Source organism: Myotis nattereri (assembly GCF_964212035.1).
Source record: "Myotis nattereri genome assembly, chromosome: 1".
Classification (NCBI taxonomy): domain Eukaryota; kingdom Metazoa; phylum Chordata; class Mammalia; order Chiroptera; family Vespertilionidae; genus Myotis; species Myotis nattereri.
The window spans coordinates 173,964,686-173,985,638 of NC_138075.1; the positions used below are offsets into that span (position 1 = coordinate 173,964,686).

Here is a 20,953-nt window from a genome sequence, read left to right on the forward strand (position 1 = left end):
GGCAAAATTGAATAATTAGATTAAATTAAATAATTTTATGCAAATAAAGGTGTTTGTTCTGAAGGTCTTACTCTTTTTATTAAGAAAAAAGTAGAGATGATAGATGCAATATAGTTATTTCTTCATAAATAGTAGTCACATGATGCCAAACAGTTTCACAGAATTGCGAAACTCCAATCTTTATGAGAAATTCATAGTACAGACATTTGTATTCAATGACAGAATATTCTTTGAGCAACTTTCTCGAAGATTTTAAGTACAACAAAAAGTGTTTGCAGCTATGAAAACAAAACTTGTAGTTTCTAGGGTTTTATGTTAATATAAACAGATATTCTACCCTTCTCCCTTTCAACAACATGCTGATATTTAAAAGGAAAATAAGCACTATACAACATGACTAACACTCAGAACATGTTAAAATTCAGTTGTTTCAGCTACATGAAATTGAAGTTATTGTGGCTAAACAAAGAACTGAATGTTGCTGTATCCAATCCACAAACATACAAATACCAGAAATGTTTTATGTGTTCCAATCTTTCTGCCTAATAATTCTTCTGCACAGTATCTTTTCAGGCCTTCCTGAACCATGTTGCAAGTTTGAGATGAAATAGTGAGATGAAAGGCACAGAATTTTGGGCTTCTGGCTACTAAATTAATTTTCTCCTCCTCCACTCAATCTAGTTCATGTCCAGAAATTTGGTGGAGATGATAAGATTTTCAGATTATGAGGAGAGCAATGCCCCAAGCTCTGGATTGTACATGGAAAGACATTCAAACAGTGAGGTTCAGAAATACATTGTATAGAATGTGTGTGGGATTAAACAATCTCACAAAATGAAGATCCAGCTGTGATTATTTTATTTTTTTAATCCTCACCTGAGGATATGTTTTCTATTGATTTTAGAGAGAGGAAAGGGGGGAGGGGGGGGGGAGAGAGAGAGAAACATTGATGTGTCAGAGAAATATTGATTGGTTGCCTCCCATATGCACTCAGAATGGGGATCAAACCTGAAACTTGGGTATTTGCCCTAACCAGGAATTGAACCCACAATCTTTCAATGCATGGGACAACACTCCAACCAACTGAGCACATGGGCCACGGCCAGCTGTGGTTATTTTAGAATGTACATTACATGCCAAAAGAGAATCATTAAGCAAAATGATAGCCAAACAAATAGGCATATATGTAGCCTCTGAGAGGCTGAAGTAGAATTCAGTTATATGATAAAATATTTTTGTTAAAAAACCACCAGGTTTCTCTGTGCTAATCTTAAATGATTTAGGCTCTTTCATTTTGTATTGGTAAAGCATTTTCTATGTCTTTTAAGAAGCAAGTAGCCACGTGCTTTTGCCATTAATGGTTTTCCCTTAGTAGCAACAGAGAATTGCCACATGAAAGTCACTGCTGGTCAACATTAACCCAGAGGACCAATTTCACTCTTAATTCTTCTCTTCCGGGTACCTAAGACAACTAAAGGAACTGTGCACATTCATGAAACAGCCCGGCACGAAAGCTATCTACTTAAGTAATTATCTTATTTAGAAGCTGAGTGTGTGCCAAACATAGTAGGGTTACTTGTGTGGGGGTTTGACTATGTGAGCTTTACTTAGCAAGGCCTATTAGTTCACTGAAATATATTCCTATTATCAATATATGTTTCAGAAAAAGGCAAATATTTAAATGTGAAATCAGTTTGGTTCAAGATACAAACAAGCTGGCTATTTAGATAAGGAAGTAGGGCACGAAGAAGGTGGCCTCTTACTTACCTTGGAGATTGAGTCCTCAGGAGTGAGGGCAGGCTTGCTGCAAGGCTCCACCGTGTGATGACCTCAAAGGGACAACATGGAGAGTAAGGGATGAGCCAGGCAGGACCACAACAGGGACACCAAAATGATGAAAGAAAACCCACGTGTCTGAACATGATCTTATTTTTATTAGTACATGAAAAGAGGTCATGTCATAAAATGATTTAAAACCAACTAGATGGAATCAAATGTTTGAGAAGGATTTACCCCAAGGAAAAAGCCAGTAGCTTAAAAGAAAATAGTTTGCATAAAAGTTCCATTCAGCCTGGTCGGTGTGGCTCAGTGGTTGAGTGTCAACCCATGAACCAGGTCACGATTCAATTCCCGGTCAGCACATATGCATGGGTTGTGGGCTTGATTCCCAGTGTGGGGTGTGCAGGAGGCAGCCGATCAATGATTCTCTTTCATCACTGATGTTTCTCTCTTTCTCTCCCTCTCCCTTCCTCTCTGAACTAACTCAATTATATATATATATATATATATATATATATATATATATATATATTTATTTATTTATATAGTCAAGCTGAATGGTTCTAGGGCAGGGGTGGGCAAACTTTTTGACTCGAGGGCCACAATGGGTTCTTAAACTGGACCGGAGGGCCGGAACAAAAGCATGGATGGAGTGTTTGTGTGAACTAATATAAATTCAAAGTAAACATCATTACATAAAAGGGTATGGTCTTTTTTTTTTTTTAGTTTTATTCATTTCAAACGGGCCGCATCCGGCCCGCGGGCCATAGTTTGCCCACGGCTGTTCTAGGGTGAGGTACTGAATATGAATTATCACAAACCAAATGGGAGAGACATCACAGGCCTTGAACTAGATTCACTTTACTAATTAAGAGAAGATAGCAAGTCTTTTAGACTATCAGTTTAACCCAGTAAAATAAGTTTTGGATATAATTAGGTATGGCTAAACTAAAGGTTACTTTGAACTCTTAGTTGTAGAGTTAAGAGTTCAAACATATATTAAAATAAGATTATGTTTCTCATAGTTAAAGTCATATTAAAAAATTTGCTTCACTAAATTATATTTTTAAGAGATTTTGAAAGACATGGTAACGTTTGGAAAAGTTAAAAAGAAAAAAGAAATACAGGTAAGTGTATTAAAGGACTTCTATTTAACAATGACCTAAAAATAATTTCACCTGGAAACATGAAGGTTGAGATAAGTTTTTAGGGATAAATTTCTATAATTTTGTGGATGATGTTACAGAGTCCAAGAATGGCTTTTAATATTACTTCCAGAAGATACAGTACATTATTAAACTTCTAGGAAAAATAATGAATAAAACATACTAATAATAAAGCACTGGTTCAAAATAATCATATTAGAATAGTATAAAACACAATAGTTTATTATGTGTAATTGCTCCCTCCTGTTCCCTGAACTGCCCCCTCCTCCTTTGTCTCCAAGCAACCACTGACCTGCTTTCTGTCACTGTAGATCAATTTGCATTTTTCTATAATTTTGAATATATGGAATAATACAGTTTGAACTTTCTTCCCCCCCACCCCCAGTCTGGCTTCTTTCACTTAGCAGACTTATTTGAGGTTATTTTAATTATGTTCCTGTGTGTACCAACAGACCATTTTTATTGCTAATTAGTTCTGCTGTTAGGATTTGGACATTTGAATGTTTTCTGATTTTGGCTATCACAAAGCAAGCTGCTAAAAACATTCTTGTACAAGTTTTTGTGTATGGATAAATTTTTTTCTCTTGAGTGAACAAATAAGAATGGAATGGCTACATCATATGATAGGTGTATGTTTAAATTTTTAAGAAACTTTCAAATTGTTTTACAAAATAGTTGTACCATGTTACATTCCCCTCAATGACTACAAGAGTTATCAGAATGATATGATTTATCAGAATTCATAAAGGAATTAGTTCTATGGGAGTCAAGTAAGAGAACCCAATAAAGACAGATCACTAGGCAGTTTCTACAAGGGGGACAGGGAGCAGTGATTTTTCTCTCTTTAGCTTAAAAAGTTACAAACAGGAGTCTTTCCAGTGGTCACTAGAAAAATGCTCTCTGGTTGTTCTGATAGTCTGACCCTAATGTGAACTGGAACTATTAGAGAGTAGATAGAAGGAAGGCGTTCAAGATAACAGAGGAGAGGAACAGATCTGCCAGCTTTCAGAAGATAAACTACGACTGCAATCTTACCTACTTTTGGTACTTAGGTGCTACTACCTGATAACCTAAAAGTTTAATTATGTATGAAGTACTGAATTTACATTTCATATACATTAATTTTTTTCTTTTTTTAAAAAAATAATTCTTTATTGTTGAAAGTATTACATATGTCCCCCCCATTACCCCCCTCAAGTCTGCCCCCACCCCAGACCCTCACCACCCCATTGTCTGTCCATTAGCCATGCATGTATGCATACAAGGTCCTTGGTTGATTACCTCCTACCCACCCACCCTCCCCTATCTTCCCTCTGAGATTCCGCACTCTGTTCCATGCTTCCATGTCTCTGGATCCATTCTGTTTATCAGTTTATTTTGTTACTTAGATTCCACATATGAGTGAGATTATGTGATACTTCATATACACTAATTTTCAACAACATTTCCCTGTGCCTAACATTCTTATTATTACATTAATACTAGCATTAATAGCTACATTTGCTGACCCCAATTATGTAAGTGAGAGCATAGAGTCAGACATCCTAGGTTTAAATTCTAGCTCTACTGGACATTAACTCTATGAGTTTGGGCAAGTTATCACACTTCTCTGTGCCTCAGTTTCCCCTTCTATAAAAGGAGGATAATAATAACACTATGTGACAGGGCTGTTGTTGCGGAGACTAAAGAACTTAGAAGAATACTTAGTGCAGAACAAGCATCAAATCAACGTTAACTGCTGCCACAATTACGAATTCTAAAATTTATATTATGATGTTAAAATGTAAGACATATATTTTGCTTACTCATTGCCATATTCACAATGCCCAGAACAGTGCCCAGAACAGATAAGAAATTAAGTAATGTCTGAATAAACTATTATATAACAATTAACGTGATATTTCACATACATTATTGTATTAATGCCTCATTATAACTTTGCAAGGTAGCTAGAGCTCCTGCAAAACACCCTGCAAAGGCAATAAGAACATTTTAGTGATAGTGTCCGTACCTGCTTCTGGAAAAAACACAGTTACGTCTCCATCACTATTTGTGTTAAAAGTGAGTGTATCCTTACCATTGGCTTTGGCTGACTTTGGAGTTGAAATGGCAGACTTCTTGGAACTTGGGATCACTGGCTGACCATCTCTGTGTTATAAAAAAATGAAAAGACAATTGCAAATTACTCAAGAAGTTTGTTTAAATATCCTTTCAACCATCTCTTAATTAGACTAAAGAGTTTTATTTTGGATGGGCTTTAAGGGGTCTAGGCAACCCCTAAAACCAAAGACAAAATTTCATCAGTCTTCATCTATGTATTTTCTGAAGGGAAATATTCTTGGCCAAAGAAAAGATTAAGAATCACTTCTTTATATAATCTCTTTTTGGGTTTCGGTTCAACATATCACATTATTTCCCCTCTCATATCAAACACTGGTAAAATTTCATGATCTAATAACTTGGTTCTCTGTCACTCAAGTAATAGTTCAAAGATAACTTAAAAATCATAGATCACTGTTTTATGACCCTAAAGCCCTTGATATGTGTTTTACTTTTAAGTTATTTAAAGTGAAAATCTAGACAATATAATATATATTCAAAGGACCATGAGAAGAATAATATCACCCAATAGGAAAAACAATAAAAAAGCCCAAGCCAGTTTGGCTCAGTGGATAGACCATTGGCCTGAGGACTGAAGGGTTTGGGTTCGATTCCAGTTAATGGCACATGCCCAGGTTGCAGGCTTGATCCCCAGTAGGGGGCGTCCAGGAGGCGGCCAATCAGTGAATCTCTCTCAACATTGATGTTTCTATCTCTCCCTCTTCCTTCCTCTTTGAAATCAATAAAAACATATTAAAAAAGAAAAGAAAAACAGGAACAAAGACAGCATCTTGGAAACAGAGGGTTAGCATGCAGTGTTACTACTGTTAATACTCGAGAAAAAAGGGGGGCTGCCTACGGTATGCAATGTTGAGAGAGGCAATTTGCCACGGGCCCTGTGCATTCCTGCATGTTACTCCTGGGTGACCAGAAATGCAAGGCCGAGACCACTTTTTATCTGGGACAATTCTCAAGGCTATGTTTGTGGTGAGCAAGCTTGAGGGATGACATAACTTCTTTTCCCAAACAAAAAGCAGGCTTTCTAGCAGCCACCATAAAGGGGCAGGTTCCTGGGCTCTTCTTAAAGTGTTCCTCTACTGGAATACAACCCACTGCAAGTGCAGGAATCCACTAGGTCCACATATCTCATCTCTGTGGGCCTCAGAGACGTGTGGAATTGACACCAATGCCATTTTCAGTAAGTATTTTGTCTCTGATGCACAAGTTTCATATCTCCTACCAGCATGCAAGAAACAATAACTGGCTAACTTATTAGCTTGCAAGTAGGGTAAAATCACAGACCCTTTACCATTCTTGACATAGAGATAATTAACATAAATAAAAACCCCTCCATTATTGCTCTCCTGTGGATAAGGACAGCAGATATATCAACAGTGGAGAGAGAGAGAGCTAGAAGAACAAATGGGAAAGCAATTGGGACTACCACTATCATATCTTTAGTGACTCCAGAAAAGATAGAAGTAGAAAGAAAAAAGAAAGCAATTTCAGAGCTAGAGTAAAGGGTGCTCTACTGATTTTGAGGCAATAAAAAAAAAAAAAAAAGTCAGCTAAATCTCTGGTTTACAGAGATGTTAATTTTCACAAAAATATTTTCCAGGTTGTTTGAACCCTTTCCTTCCCCGCCAATTAACATTCAGCTACATCTATGAAAATAACTCCATGCCCAATCTAATTTTTAAAATATATGAGAGAAAATAGTCAAGAATTACATTCAAGGAAAAAAGTACATATTCTGACTTAAAGGTTTAGAAGGAACAAATAAGTTTACTATCAAATGATTTAATTAATAGTTCCTATATTTTGGGAGACACACTCTGTAAAACTCATCATGTATCAAGATAAAAATGGGACGTTTCCCTTTATATAATAGAAGCCTGTAGTCTAGAAGGCCTGGATCATGTACATTGTGTGTGGCAGAATAATGCCCCCTCACCCCCGCCCAGTGTGTACATTGTAATCCTCAACCTGTGAGTATGGAACCTTACAAGGCAAAAGAGGTTTTTAGATGTGAGTAAGGTAAGGTTCTAGAGATGAGGAGATTCTTTTGGATTATCTGGCAGGGCTTAATGTAATCGCAGTGGTCCTTATAGATGAAAGAGTGAGGCAGATAATCAAAGAAGAGATGTGATGATAGAGCAGAATGCTGGCTTTGAATATAGAAGAAAGCTATGAACCAAGGCATACCAGCAATCTCTAGAACAGGGGTGGGCAACCCCTGGCACGCGTGCCAAACATGGCACGCCAGTAACTTTTGCTGGCACGCGAAACCCTCTCTTATAATCTGACCATTTACAATTTTCTTCTTAATATCGACTTTTTTATTTTTCAGATAAATTCAGTGTAGGTGCATCTTAGATAAATAAATAATTTTACATAACAAGTTATCTTAAAGACCATAGACATGGATTGATGAGAGAGGGGAAGAGCAATTTCTATGCCTCTGCCTTAACTCTCCCTGCCTTCCTAGACCCGACCAGTGTTTTGGTTTCATCCACATACGCTTGTGAATCTTTGTTCTCAGTGATGAATTTTGTTAAGTCTCATATTAGGAGTAGCCTGACGGATTAAAGTAGTAGCTCGTGCATATCTCTGAAGGTCACGAAATATAAACCTGATGTAAAATCTCTGTCATCAGTGATGCAGCAGCAAAAGTCCCACTGATAATATCAAACCGAGTCATAAAGTTTTCTGTCAGACTATCAGTGTACATGTATACATTAAAAAATAAACGTATTTTTCATCATCATATACTGTGTTTTTGTTGCTCGAATGAATTTCATTATTTCTTCAAGGTTCTTCACATACGTGCACCTTAAGAGATATCAAGTAGGCGTAACATGTTCTCAAAAAATTAGGGTTGGCATGCAGAAGAATCTTGAGTTAGAGATTTTGCTGGTTTTGGCATGCACTCACAAAAAGGTTGCCCACCCCTGCTCTAGAAGGTGGAAACAGCAAGGAAATGGATTATCTTCTGGAGCAGGAATGCAGCTCTGCCTTGCTTTTAGCTCACTGAGACCCATTTTGTACTTCTGATCTCCAAAACTGTTAAGACAATAAACTTCTGTTGTTTTAAGCCACTATATTTGTAGTAATTTGAAAAAATACATTTATTTTTCAATTTATTTCATTTTTAAGTGAAACAAAAATTACTATTAGCATTTCTTATTTGGTGGAATTGTTGTTGTGAGGTAGAGTGGGTGTGGTGATTCCACGCCTCAACTGGTTGTAGACATGAGGTATAGGCTTGACTGTCCCGACAATGGGGGTGGGCCAAGACTGGCCTAAGCCAATCAATATGTTCCTGTCCCTTTGTTTCAATTCAGGGACTGGCCTTAATTTAGATCTAAGACAATCAGCACACGATCCTTGCTTTACCACGGTGATTGGTGAGGCTTTTGAAGACTGCTCTGGATGGTGTAGTATGCAGGTGCGAGGCGTGAGCCTGACACAGACATGCAACTTTTGTGCAGGAAACATGCACAGATTAGAGAATAAAAACAGCAAAGAAATGGAGCCAGAGGCCTAATCAAATTTTACCTGACTACTACATAATCTTTTTAACCATAAATGGCAGGAAATTCCCTTTCTTGTTTAAACCAAGTTGAGTGATATTTTCTGTTAGTTGCAACTGAAAACATCCTAACTGACAAATGTAGTAACCACCCTATTAATAATTGCAAACGTATATCCAAACACGAATCTGCTGCAAGTGCTCTGAGAATCTCTTGTCGATCAGGAAGTCTATTTAACAAGTTCTGCCAGTTTAGTCTGTGCATTACTAATTCAGGAATATACCTTTAAGAAAACATAAATAAAACCAAGAGCTGGAAATGTGTACGCAGACACAGACAGAACCCACAAATAACTGCAGAGTAAGTACCTTGTTGCTTTTAACACCAGTGAAGGAAGTGACATGTCTAATGCTCTCTCAGCTGCTTCCAAGGTCATGCCTTGTGTGCTGACTCCATTCACATAGTGGATGATGTCTAATAGCTGGAGATTACCCTCCATCGCTGCAGCTGACCTCGGATTGATATCACTAATATATACCACTTGATGAAGGCTGTCGTGACCTCCAGATAAGGAAAAACCTTCAGGGAATAAAAAAATATTTGTTTCCTTAGCCTTAAGAGTATTTATTTTTAATCCAGCCAAGAAAAATCACACTGCATAAAGCTTGAATTTGCATTACCCAATTCTTCTTTGTTGCACGTTAATGTAATGTCAGGTAGCAAATGAGGCGGCACTGGCATCCTGGGTAATTCTAGAACTCTCCCAAGAACTAATCTGACTGTCTTGGGTGCAGCCCGTAGCAGATTCACTGCATCTGTGTGAGTAATGTTTGTAACATCTGTATCATTAACCTACACAAATGAGAAACAAGAAAAAGTAAGATTATAATTTTTGGATCAGAGAAGTTGCCAAGGAAATATATTAACCCCACCCCCCACCCCCCGCCCAACTCAGTGATTTTCAAGCAGTGTACTGCGGCACACTGGTGTGCCACAAGAATTTTTAAAACATGCAATACCTGACTATTCAGGGGCACTGACCTCTTTTCCCTTAGATTGTAAAAAAAAATAAAAAAAATAAAAATGACAACAGCTAACACAACAGTAGCTGACTGGTGTGAATGAATCAAAAAATTTTTGATACCTATATTTTGTCTGATTTTCAAAAAATATATTTTTTGGTGTGCCACAAGTTTTAGCAATTAGTTTATGTGTACCAGATGAAGTAGGTGGAAGATTGCTGCCCTAACTTTTTTATATATAATATATATTAGCCAGTAAGAGATTCACAATAAAGACTGGTCCCTAGCCCTCATTGGTGTGGCTCAGTTGGTTGGACATTTCCTGTGTTCCAGGAGGCTGCAGGTTTGATTCCTGGCCAAGGACACATGTTAGGGTTTTGGGCTTGACCCTGGGTAGGGGGCATGCAGGAGGCTGCTGACTGATGTTGCAATCTCACATCAATGTTTCTCGCTCTCTCTCTCTCTCTCCATTCCTCTCTTTCTCTTTCTCTCTCAAAAAAATAAAAATCAATAAACTATTAAAAAAAAAAGAACAGTCTCTAATTTATTGGTAATAGCCTGTACTGTGAAAATATAATAAACACAATGATCAAGTAATTATAAGTAAAATATAATGTAAGATACTTAACAAATGCATCATTTTTTTGCTGGTATAGGAAACTTATCCTTATAGTAATTTAAGAAACTTTCTGTCCTTGAAACCCAAGATAACTTGTTTAATGCTTTAACTGAGTTGAGAGGGACTTCCAAATTAAAAAGAGAACTTTAAGCATTTTTCAAACTGTTAACTGTATAAAGGCCTTTACTTTTAAGAGGTAGAGAAGGAAAACAAACCAAACAGAGAAATAGAATGTTACATTAACTCAACCTTCTTATTCTTTCTCTCCACCTCTTGCTTGCTCTCTGGCTACATTTGCAAAAATTCATTCCATGTAGTATCTTACCTTTATGAGCCGGTCCCCAGGTTTTAGCCTTCCATCGCTTTTGGCTGGATCCTGAATGACATCATGAACATAACAACCAATACTCTGATTGCCTTTGGTTACTGTAAAGCCCAGGCTTCCTTTTTCCGATTTAATTAGGGTAATGACAAGTTCTACTTCCTAAGGGAAGAAAACAGTGATTCCTTTAGGAAGTCTATTCTGCGTGACACACAAACAGAAAGATGACTATTATTTCTATTGAATAACAGAGTGAGGAAACCAATCCCTAAAAGGTTACTTATCTTGTCCAAATGAAGAAGCCAGGCCTATTCAACTCTAGATAGAATACCCTCCAATGTGAAAGTTGGGTTTAAATACAACATTATATGTTTGTCTAGAGCAGTGGTTCTCAACCTTGGCTGCACATTAGAATCACCTAGGAATCTTTTTAAAATCCTGATTTCTGGGCCTCATCCTCCGGAAATTCTGTTTCTTTGTTATGGGGTGGGACCACGATATTAGTAACAAAGAAACAGAATTCCGGAGGATGAGGCCCAGAAATCAGGATTTTAAAAAGATTTCCAGGTGATTCTAATGTGCAGCCAAGATTGAGAACCACTGGTCTAGAGGCTATCTGAGACAGAATTTACTCATGCTTCAATTCTTGTATTTTCAGGATAAACAAGGACACATTAGTGGCTATATCTTGATTATCAAAGAATACTTTCTGAAGGGAAGGTTCAGAAAATTCTTTATATATTTCTAGATAAGCAAAATAGATGTCAAGAGCCACAAAAAAGGTTTGTTTTTTTATTTATTTTTTCGGTTAACCCTCACCCGAGGATATTTTCCCCATCGCTTTTTCAGAGAGAGTGGAAAGGAGAGAGGGAGGAGGAGAGAGACAGAGGAGAGAGAGAGAGAGAGAGAGAGAGAGAGAGAGAGAGAGAGAGAGAGAGAGAGAGACTGATGTGAAAGAGACATATCGATTGGTTGCTTCTGGCACATACCCCAACTGGGGCTGGGGATCAAATCTGCAACCCAGGTATATACCCTTGACCAGGAGTCAATCCTGTGACCCTTTGGTGTGCAGGCTGATACTCTAACCATTTAGCCACACCAGCCAGGGCTTAGTGTTTTTTGTTTTTTTGTTAATATGAAATCTTTGGGTGACTACATATCAAACTTCATATATTTAGTTGCATAAATTTTTTTTTTTAAGATTTCAGCTGACACATAGGTTGCTTACAGCTTATAGGGGTGATGACAGACTTCTTAGGAAATAATTCTAAGATTAGTTTCACTCTATTGCTGAGAATGAAACTGAAGATATAGATACTATTCACACACACACACACACACACACACACACACAATTATAGGCAAACAAAATATTTGGAAAGATTAACTCCAAAATGTGTATGGTTTTTGGGTGGTGGGATAATAGTGTTAATCGTCTTTTTCTTTGTTTTCTAATGTTCCTACGACAAATATTTATCACATGAATAATAAAAACAGTTTTGAAAAAGACTAACTTTAGATCAGTGTAAATGATATTATTATTATTGAAAATTTGGCTTCTAAACTCAATTTGTAGGCTTAGAAGTTCTAGGGCTATTAGTTCAATGTAAAGGAATCCATTTGCTCACACAAAAACAAGTATGGCGGAGAAAAAAATTTATTCAGTCTTGATTAAAAAATAATTCATTAGAATTTAGCAAATAGCAGATACTGAATTAGATGCTCTATGTATATTATTCCATTTAATCCTCACCACATGAGGTTACTAGCCCCATATTTTAAGGCCAAAACTACTAAGACTCAGAAGAGTTAAGTAATTTTTCCACAGGCATCTGCCAAATGGCAGTAAGTCAGCGGCAGAAACAGGATTTGCACCTAAATTTATTTTTGCTTTTCCCCCTAATTCTCAGCAGAGAGACATACTAACTATGCTATCTATTTACTGGACATGAATATGAAGGTATTTTAATACAGCATAAACAACTCACCAGCTCTAAGTCTTCAAGGTGGTTTTCCAAATCAGTCTTCAAAGATGTCAAGCTATCTTGTCTGGTTGGTTCAGAGGTGTGACGTGTATGATATTTATCTGTCAAATTCGTGGAAATAGATTCTGTTTGGGGTGGTCCAGGAGTCACATCCAGTGGTAGAGGGGAAGGAGGATTACTACAGAGACAAAGAAACAATACTTTTCAAATACATTTCAATGTCAATATAGTAAGTTTGTGCTGCAAACAGAAAATTTTAATATTCATATCGGCTTTTGATTGAGATTCTAGCTACTTTTTATCTGAGTCTGGACTATGAATTTATCTCACATCTGTTATATGCTAACATTACCAATGTTCTATTTTGAAGCTCTTTATAAAATGCACAAATCAGTAAGACAGATTAAATAAATATACTTTTGATTCCTGGTTGTTAATTTAAGGCTGAAGCTAATGTGTTTAAATTTACTAAGAAAGAGAAGTAAGAAAATAAATGTCTTATTTCTGTGGTTATTTTAGATGATACAATAGGAAAAAAAAATACTTGAATGAATATGGTTGAACCTGGATATATATACAAAGACATAACCAAACAGTAAAATGTATGAATAACTATTGGAGGCACACATGTCTCTTTATATGCCTCTGCTTTCAATGATTTCTCCTTTTCCCATCTTCTGTCCTCTTGTATATCCTACCTTATGCAAACTCTCTACCCCTTCCTCCATACCACTCCCTTTATATTTTTACTGACTACTCTCCTACCCCATCACTGTCTAAATAGGTTTCTTCTCTTTCTGTCAAATAATCGGAATGATGGTGAAATACAAACAACTTTCCCAATTTTTAGTAAATATGCTTGAGAGAGCAGTAGGGCTCAGGTGGAATGGCTAGAGAGCTTACAGATTTGCTAACTAAAACTGTCAGCCACAATAGTTAAATAGCCAATAGAGTCATCATCTATTTAATCACTGTGAAATTCACTTACAGGCACATTTCATTCTAAGAGAAATGGAGATTGCTCTCCTGTTACTAACAGTTAGTTGTGTTGAGTGATAAGCATTACAATATTGGCAATACCTGTGCTCGAGTCCTGGTTTGTTGGATATTTTCTGAGGATAGTAAAACATGGTACAAATGGTATCTTCTTGACTCTTGGTTGCCTCGTGTTGATTGTGTGCCAGTGGTAGCATGTTGCTTAGAGTCTGTTGAAAAGCTGAACTCCAGCTCATATTTGGAACTTTTGCTGGAGCTTTCACTGAGTCTTCTTCTCCGCTCCCACTGCTGTCACTGTCACTGTCTTTCCTGGATGAGGATGTGCACTCTTTCTTGCTTTTGTCAGACATTTCATTTTCATCTGAGCTGGTGCCTGGCCCCACACATGCTGGCTGAGAGGGCTCTTTACTGTTGTTTGGAAGTACTTGTGCTGGAGAATGCAGTGGGGTCTGTAATGGACACATTTAAAGAGACCTGAATGTGACAACTTATAGTAATTTTAGAACACTTGATAGAAACTGAACACACTCAATAACAGCACTTTCTATTAAAATATTCTATTATTTTTTATAAAGTAATTATACTCATTAGAGAAAAAATCATATATAAAAATAACTGTTAATATTTTATGACATATTTTAAATCAGAATTAGAGTTATAGTATATATTCTGCTTTGTATCCTACTTTCAAAATTTAGGTTTTTATGAGTACTTTCTGAGGTCCTTAAATATACTTTGAAAACAACCATATAAAACTGTATAATAATCCTACAGATGGCTATACCTTTTAATTTATTTCAGAATTCTCCTTTTATTGGATACAGAGCTGGTTTCTAGCTTTACACTATTAATAGAAATCTAGGGGGAACTTCTTTGTATGTAGATTTTCACCCAAGTTTCTAATTCCTTCCTTATAAGTTTCTATATAATTAAAATAGAATTTTTTATAATCAGCACATAGGATGTTTTTAAAGGCCTTGTTAAATATTTCCAGATTGCTTTCCAGAAAGATTGTATCAATTTATATACTCATCAAGAGAGTTCCACCAGTTCCTAACTGCTGACCCAAATCAATGTAGTTTCTCTCTCTCTCTCTTTTTAATGTAGTCTCTTAAAATGCTATTTATAACATGCCCTATAGAAATATTACTTTCCTATTAATAGCCTTCTCACACTTTTATTTCTGATATAAAGGTTACAAGTTTCTCCTGCCTTTTCTCCCAGGGGTCATGTTCACTGTTTATGGAACACTACTTTTTTAAAATCCTCATTTGAGGATATTTATTAATTTTAGAGAGAGAGGAAGGGAGAAAGAGAGAGAGAAACATCAGTGTGAGAGAGAAATATAGTTTGCTTGCTTCCTGTATGCACCCTGACCAGGGATTAAAACTGCAACCTAGGTATGTGTCCTGACTAGAATAGAACCCATAATCTTTTTGATATACAGACAACAACTAACTGAGCCACCCAGCCAGGGCAGAACACTATTTTAAGTACATAGGACAAAGGTTGTCTTTCTTCCAAGGCTGTCTTATCTATCAGTATGCAATTTATAACTAACTCCAAAATAGATTTTGGATCCTTTAGATATTCCTTGACATAAAAAAAAACAAAAAAAAAATATTTTAAAATATGTTTTAAAAAAGCAAAATACCTTAAATAATTCTCATTTTTATCTAATCTAACTTAGAATGAAAATTATGTTTCCCCATTTGGTCCAATGAAGAAATAAAAAAAAAGGTTTTTGTAACCATTATTTTATGTCTTTTTCGATTTATGCTTAGAAAACAAATTCCTAAAATCCTTGAAGCTAGAATTTTAGAATTGGAAGGGAAAGAAGAGAAAGTGAATTGAATTACTTTATATTGCAAATATAGGATGCACTCAGAGGTTAAGTGACATATATAAGATAATACTCTTAGCCGAAGCAACTGGAATAAAACCCCGGAGATCATGCTATATGAAATCACTACAGCTGAATTAATCACTCAATTGGTATTCTACAAAAACATAAATTACTTTTTGCAGGTCTTACCAAAAGAGCAGGATCAATGTCTGGTAGCACACCAGGTGGAGGTCTGCAGAGAAGCAAGGATACTTCTGGAGATGTTCCTCTGAGAGCAGATATAACTTCCTGGGGGTGCCATAAACGACAAGGGAAGCTGTAGTTAAACCACCATCACTGATCATTCTGAAAGGCCAATCTATCTCCACATGCCACATGCGTGGGGCTCACCTGCTGAGACAGTCCTTTCAGTGAGGCTCCATTCACTTTCAAGATAACATCCCCCACATCAATTTTTCCACTTTCCGCTGCTGGTTGTCCAGGGAAGAGCTTTTTAACCCTTACTATGCTGGTATTCATTTGCTCAGGTATAAGATTATCTTCTCGAGAAAAACTGAATCCTAGGCCTGAGCTATTTTTAAACAATTTTACCTCAAATGTATTCTCTGCAGAAAAAAAAAAAATTAAAAAAATTCTTACATGTTATGTATACATACAAACATACAAACATAAATACTTTTAGACACATTTTATTTTTTATTTATTTTTATTTTTTTAATATATTTTATTGATTTTTTTACAGAGAGGAAGGGAGAGAGATAGTTAGAAACATCGATGAGAGAGAAACATCAATCAGCTGCCTCCTGCACATCCCCCACTGGGGATATGCCCGCAACCCAGGTACATGCCCCTGACCGGAATCGAACCTGGGACCTTTCAGTCCGCAGGCCGACGCTCTATCCACTGAGCCAAACCGGTTTTGGCTAGACACATTTTAAAAAGCCCATTTCCCCACCATATTTACAACTTTATATGTACTCACTGTACTCTTATTCTATAAGCAAATCCTATTTCACACTATAAATCAGGAAACTAAATGTAATGAACTAAGCTGCATGAACTAACTGCTTGAACAGAAAAGAGGATTTTGAAATAAGGGTTCTGAAAATGAAATTATGCTTAATCCCTCGTGTTTTAAAAGACTGTAGAATAACAGAAAAAGAAGAAAAAAAATCCAAGAGAGGAGAAGAATAACAAAAAGCCAGGTATGCAATGGGAGAGAAAAGTAAGAGCAAAACAAATGTTAGAGAAGGCATGGGAAAGATGATATTCTAATGAGTCTGTACAGTATAACATAACCCAGTAAATTGCAATGACATTATGAGAAAATTCTCATCATCAACAAATTTTTTTCTTAAATAAGCAGAAAAGAGTAAAAAACATATTTTAAAAAATGATGGAAGAAATAAAGAATATAGGACAGTGAGATTAAGTGGGTATACTAATTTTACTTTCATAATCAGGAAAAATATATGCTGGGTTGTATTTTCTCCTTACCTTTGGGACTAATTTAGAGTTGCTAACATTTGTGCAATCAAATAAGAATTTAAAATAAAAGACAAATAAGGACTTTATACCACCACCGTCCTTCATAAAGTAAAGGACATTTTTCCTTTTATGCCCCTTAAAAGGAAGATAAATAGAATCTGAGAATAAAGGGAACTTCTGTATCATGAACACATTTAGCAAAAAGTTCAACACTACATCATTTTTAATTTTCTTATTTTGCTACTAATTAGTGGTATGTCCAAGGGCTGTCAAAGTTTGTAGGATAGATCAGTTTCTGGGATCTATTAGGTAAATTTCTACTCAGGTTTAGCTTGACAAGTCCATAAAATTAAATGGAAATATAGAAAATGTAAAGGGTTAAAGCCATTTTCAGGTATTATTTCTACATTTTTATGTTTTTTCCACTTACAGATATGAGCACTATTATAGGACCATAATCTGTTTCAAGCATGACTTCATCATCCAAAGTCTTTCAGACTCTAAAAGCAGCAAATATGTCCTTAAAAAAAAATTCAGTGTAGTGCTACATCAGATTATTCACATTTGACAAGAATAATTAAAGAGACTCAGGCATGAATTGTATCCAACATGCAAAACTCAAATTTTGAATACGTGAAAGCTGAGATGACAGTGTCCTAAGGCCTGACCTTCAGTGACAAAGCTGTAGTCTTTGAGAGGAGTCATTTTCTTCACCATTTTTTCTGGGACTTGACCTTGACCATCCAGATCTGAAAGGTTGCACTGTGGGGTTACAGGGGCATGTTCTTTGGATGCTGGAGACTGTCCCTTTTCTACCAACAGATGAACCAACTGAAAAAATGAAAAAGCACTTCATTAATGAAAAATAATTATAAGAAAGGAGATCAATTTTCAGGATTTTTGTATAACTGATGGTATATATTTCAAGTAAATAACTGGTCTACTAAAGTACAGGGAGAGAAAAAAATGGAACAAAAGCAAGGGATTTAAAAATTTCAAAATTAAGTTTTTAATATTTTCTGTATAAAACAATAAATGATTAAAAAGAAAAAAAAGTCTATTATAAAATAACAAATATGCCCTGGCCAGATAGATCAGTTGGCTGAAGTGTTGTTCGGTGTATCAACAGGTTTCAGGCTCAATTCCTGGTCAGAATACATACCTAGGCTTACGTTTGATCTGCAGTTGGAGGACACCTGGGAGGCAACCCTTCTATGTTTCTCTCTCACATTGATGCTTCCCTCACTCTCTCCCTAAAAATCAATGAAAACATATCCTTGGGTGAGGATTAAGAAAAAAATAAAATAACAAACATATGATAGAAAATTGTGGTACTAGAATAAAATCACCACTGTACTATAATATAAAGACCATTGTAAATAATTTGCTGAACTCCCTGACTTAAAATGTATTTCAACAAAATAAATTTAGCCTTGAGGATAAAGAATGACTAGAAGTGAAAATCAGTAAATATTTGTAGGTGCTGATGAAAATTTAAAAAATGTAATCTCCACCATTGCTTCTGTCAGATCTCTGGTAATATTAGGGCTAAATGTGATACAGAAAGCCAGTTTCTTCAGTAAAAAAACTAAAACCTCTTGTCATAAAACTTGCTTCTTTTTTTTAATACCTGCTTCTTAATTGGTAGAAAAAAATATTAGGATGTTTATATAAATCAGGCTTGGTTTCTTGATTAATAAATTTAGAGATTTCAATGAAATTGATATTATTCACACATTATTATGTTCTTCTATGGTATCTTATAAATTTGGTATAATGATCTATTACCTGTCCGGTATTTCTCAGTGTTTCCACAGCTTGCTTATGGGTGGCTCCTTCCAGACTAACTCCATTAACAGCTAGGACACGATCACCTATAAATCAGGCAGTCATTTTGAAAAAAGCAAATCATAAAATATAATCATGCTCTTTAATACCATGTGATCTTGTTTCGTATTAACTTGTTCAGGAGAGACTCAGACAAATTCTGGACAAAACTGTCACAGTTTCTTTAATGTGTATTTAATTTCTTTTCTAATTCTATGGCTCATCTTAGGTACATTTTAGAATACAATATTGTATATATCGTAAAAGTGATTTAAATCATGGTATGAGATAAATTAAACTACAAATGTAGAGCTTTGGAGGGAACTAAACAAGTTAGTTCTGATTAGAAATGTAGATGTCACTGTTTTTACAAGGTCACTATCCTGTTGCCATCCTCTGGTAGTTTCTTTCTTAGGAAGTGCAAAACATGAACTAAATTATCACCAAAATATTTTCTGATACTAGAGAATAAGGTGAAAAAGGAGAGTTTTGGGAATGACATCAAGGAGTTTTTTAATACTCAAGTCCTAAAATAATTGTATTATGTTCTTATTTTATATTAGGAATAATCTGAAGGTCTATATCAACTTTCTAATTTATATGTTGAAGTGATAACCCTCTATATAATTCCCATACACACAAACAGTCTACCTTTGTGAATTCTACCATCGAACTCTGCTGCTCCCTTGGGAAGAACAGCTTTCACATAAATGCCACCATGTCTGACACTGGTATTCACACCTCCCTATGTGGAAAAAGACAAATAAAATAACATTTTGTAATACAAAAAAGTTCACACTCCATTTTTCAAATCTGAGACCCAGAAAGCATTCAATTTATCAGCGAAAGCAGCTGCAGCATGTCAGCACATGCAATTAGTTCAATACCCCAAAACATTTCTAGCTAAGTTTTCCAAATCTTAAAGCAGTTACTTTGTAGGAAAACTCTTTATTCAGAAAATAACAACATGCCAGATCTTGACTATATGAAAAATTACTCTTCCTCTGTAAGTCTATACCATGCATTATGAGCAAGCAGAAAGTAAAATTAGTGTGAGAACTTAGTTGTCAGAAAAAATAGTATATGGAATAATATACTTCTGATCATGTTTGCTATTCTGAAAGCAAATCTCATGAGTCAAAGGAAAATTTTTTTTTTTCATTTTGAAAGATTTTGGTAGAGAAATTTGGTTATAGTGGAGATGAGAGGTAATGAATAGATTTTTCATTCTCATATGGATATACAGCTTTTATTTCCCTTCACAATAATAGGAAGATAAAATTCTAAAGTTAAGGTCAAAAGGGAAAGAGCTATAATATTTTTAAAAATGCAAGAGAAATCGGTCTTTTTGATTTTGATATATTATATATTAACTAGAGGCCTGATGCATGAAATTTGTGCACTGGGGGGGAGGGAAGGGTGTCCCTCAGCCCAGCCTGCACCCTCTCCAATCTGGGATCCCTCTCACAATCCAGGACTGCTGGCTCCCAACCACTTGCCTGCCTGCCTGCCTGCCTGGTAGCCCCTAACCGCTTCTGCCTGCCAGCCTGATCACCCCTTAACCACTCCCCTGCCAACCTGATTGACGCCTGACTGCTCCCCTGCCAGCCCGATAGCCTCCAACTGCCCTTCCCTGCCAGCTTGGTCACCCCCAACTGCCCTCCCCTGCTGGCCCGGTTGCCCCTAACTGTCCTCCCCTGCTGGCCTGGTTGCCCCTAACTGCCCTCCCCTGCTGGCCTGGTTGCCCCCAACTGCCCTCCCCTGCTGGCCTGGTTGCCCCAACTGCCCTCCTCTGCTGGCCTCCCCTGCTGCCCTGATCGCCCACAACTGCACTCCCCTGTAGGCCATCTTATGGTCACATGGGGGCAGCCATCTTTGACCACATGGGGGTGGCCATCTTGTGTGTTGGACTGGTGATGGTCAATTTGCATGTCACTGCTTTATTAGATAGGATAGTGCTATTTCTATGACATTTCTAAATCACTTTTTATTACTAATATCCTTCAAATACCATAAATGATAATGTTACCATTTAGGGTACAGTACATTCATTAATAGAATTCTAAAGTAATTTTAGCAAGTAACCTATGCTCACATTTTAACTACTTTAAAAGTACATATATTCCTTGGGAACCTGTAATTTTAAAATACTAATCATGTTTACAACTTAAGATGTATTATGCAGAAAAAGGGCATATACATTAGGCTTATATTACTTATGATGTAGGTTAAAAGTATTATTTCATGTTCAAGCAGAAACTATCAAATAT

At 36.3% G+C, this 20,953-nt stretch overlaps 1 protein-coding gene across 1 annotated transcript in view; it reads right to left on the minus strand.

Moving 5' to 3' along the window:
- Positions 1-20,953, minus strand: part of PTPN13 (protein tyrosine phosphatase non-receptor type 13) — a 205,838-nt gene that overhangs the window by 31,574 nt on the left and 153,311 nt on the right. The window contains exons 26-37 of the mRNA XM_081109984.1: positions 19,335-19,428; positions 18,645-18,730; positions 17,525-17,687; positions 15,759-15,973; positions 15,558-15,656; positions 13,607-13,971; positions 12,530-12,704; positions 10,545-10,703; positions 9,259-9,430; positions 8,947-9,157; positions 5,023-5,093; positions 1,768-1,829 (exon numbers count right to left, since the gene is read on the minus strand). Of these exons, the coding sequence (XP_080966110.1) occupies positions 1,768-1,829; positions 5,023-5,093; positions 8,947-9,157; positions 9,259-9,430; positions 10,545-10,703; positions 12,530-12,704; positions 13,607-13,971; positions 15,558-15,656; positions 15,759-15,973; positions 17,525-17,687; positions 18,645-18,730; positions 19,335-19,428 (1,872 nt within the window). The remainder of the gene's footprint in view (positions 1-1,767; positions 1,830-5,022; positions 5,094-8,946; positions 9,158-9,258; positions 9,431-10,544; positions 10,704-12,529; positions 12,705-13,606; positions 13,972-15,557; positions 15,657-15,758; positions 15,974-17,524; positions 17,688-18,644; positions 18,731-19,334; positions 19,429-20,953) is intronic.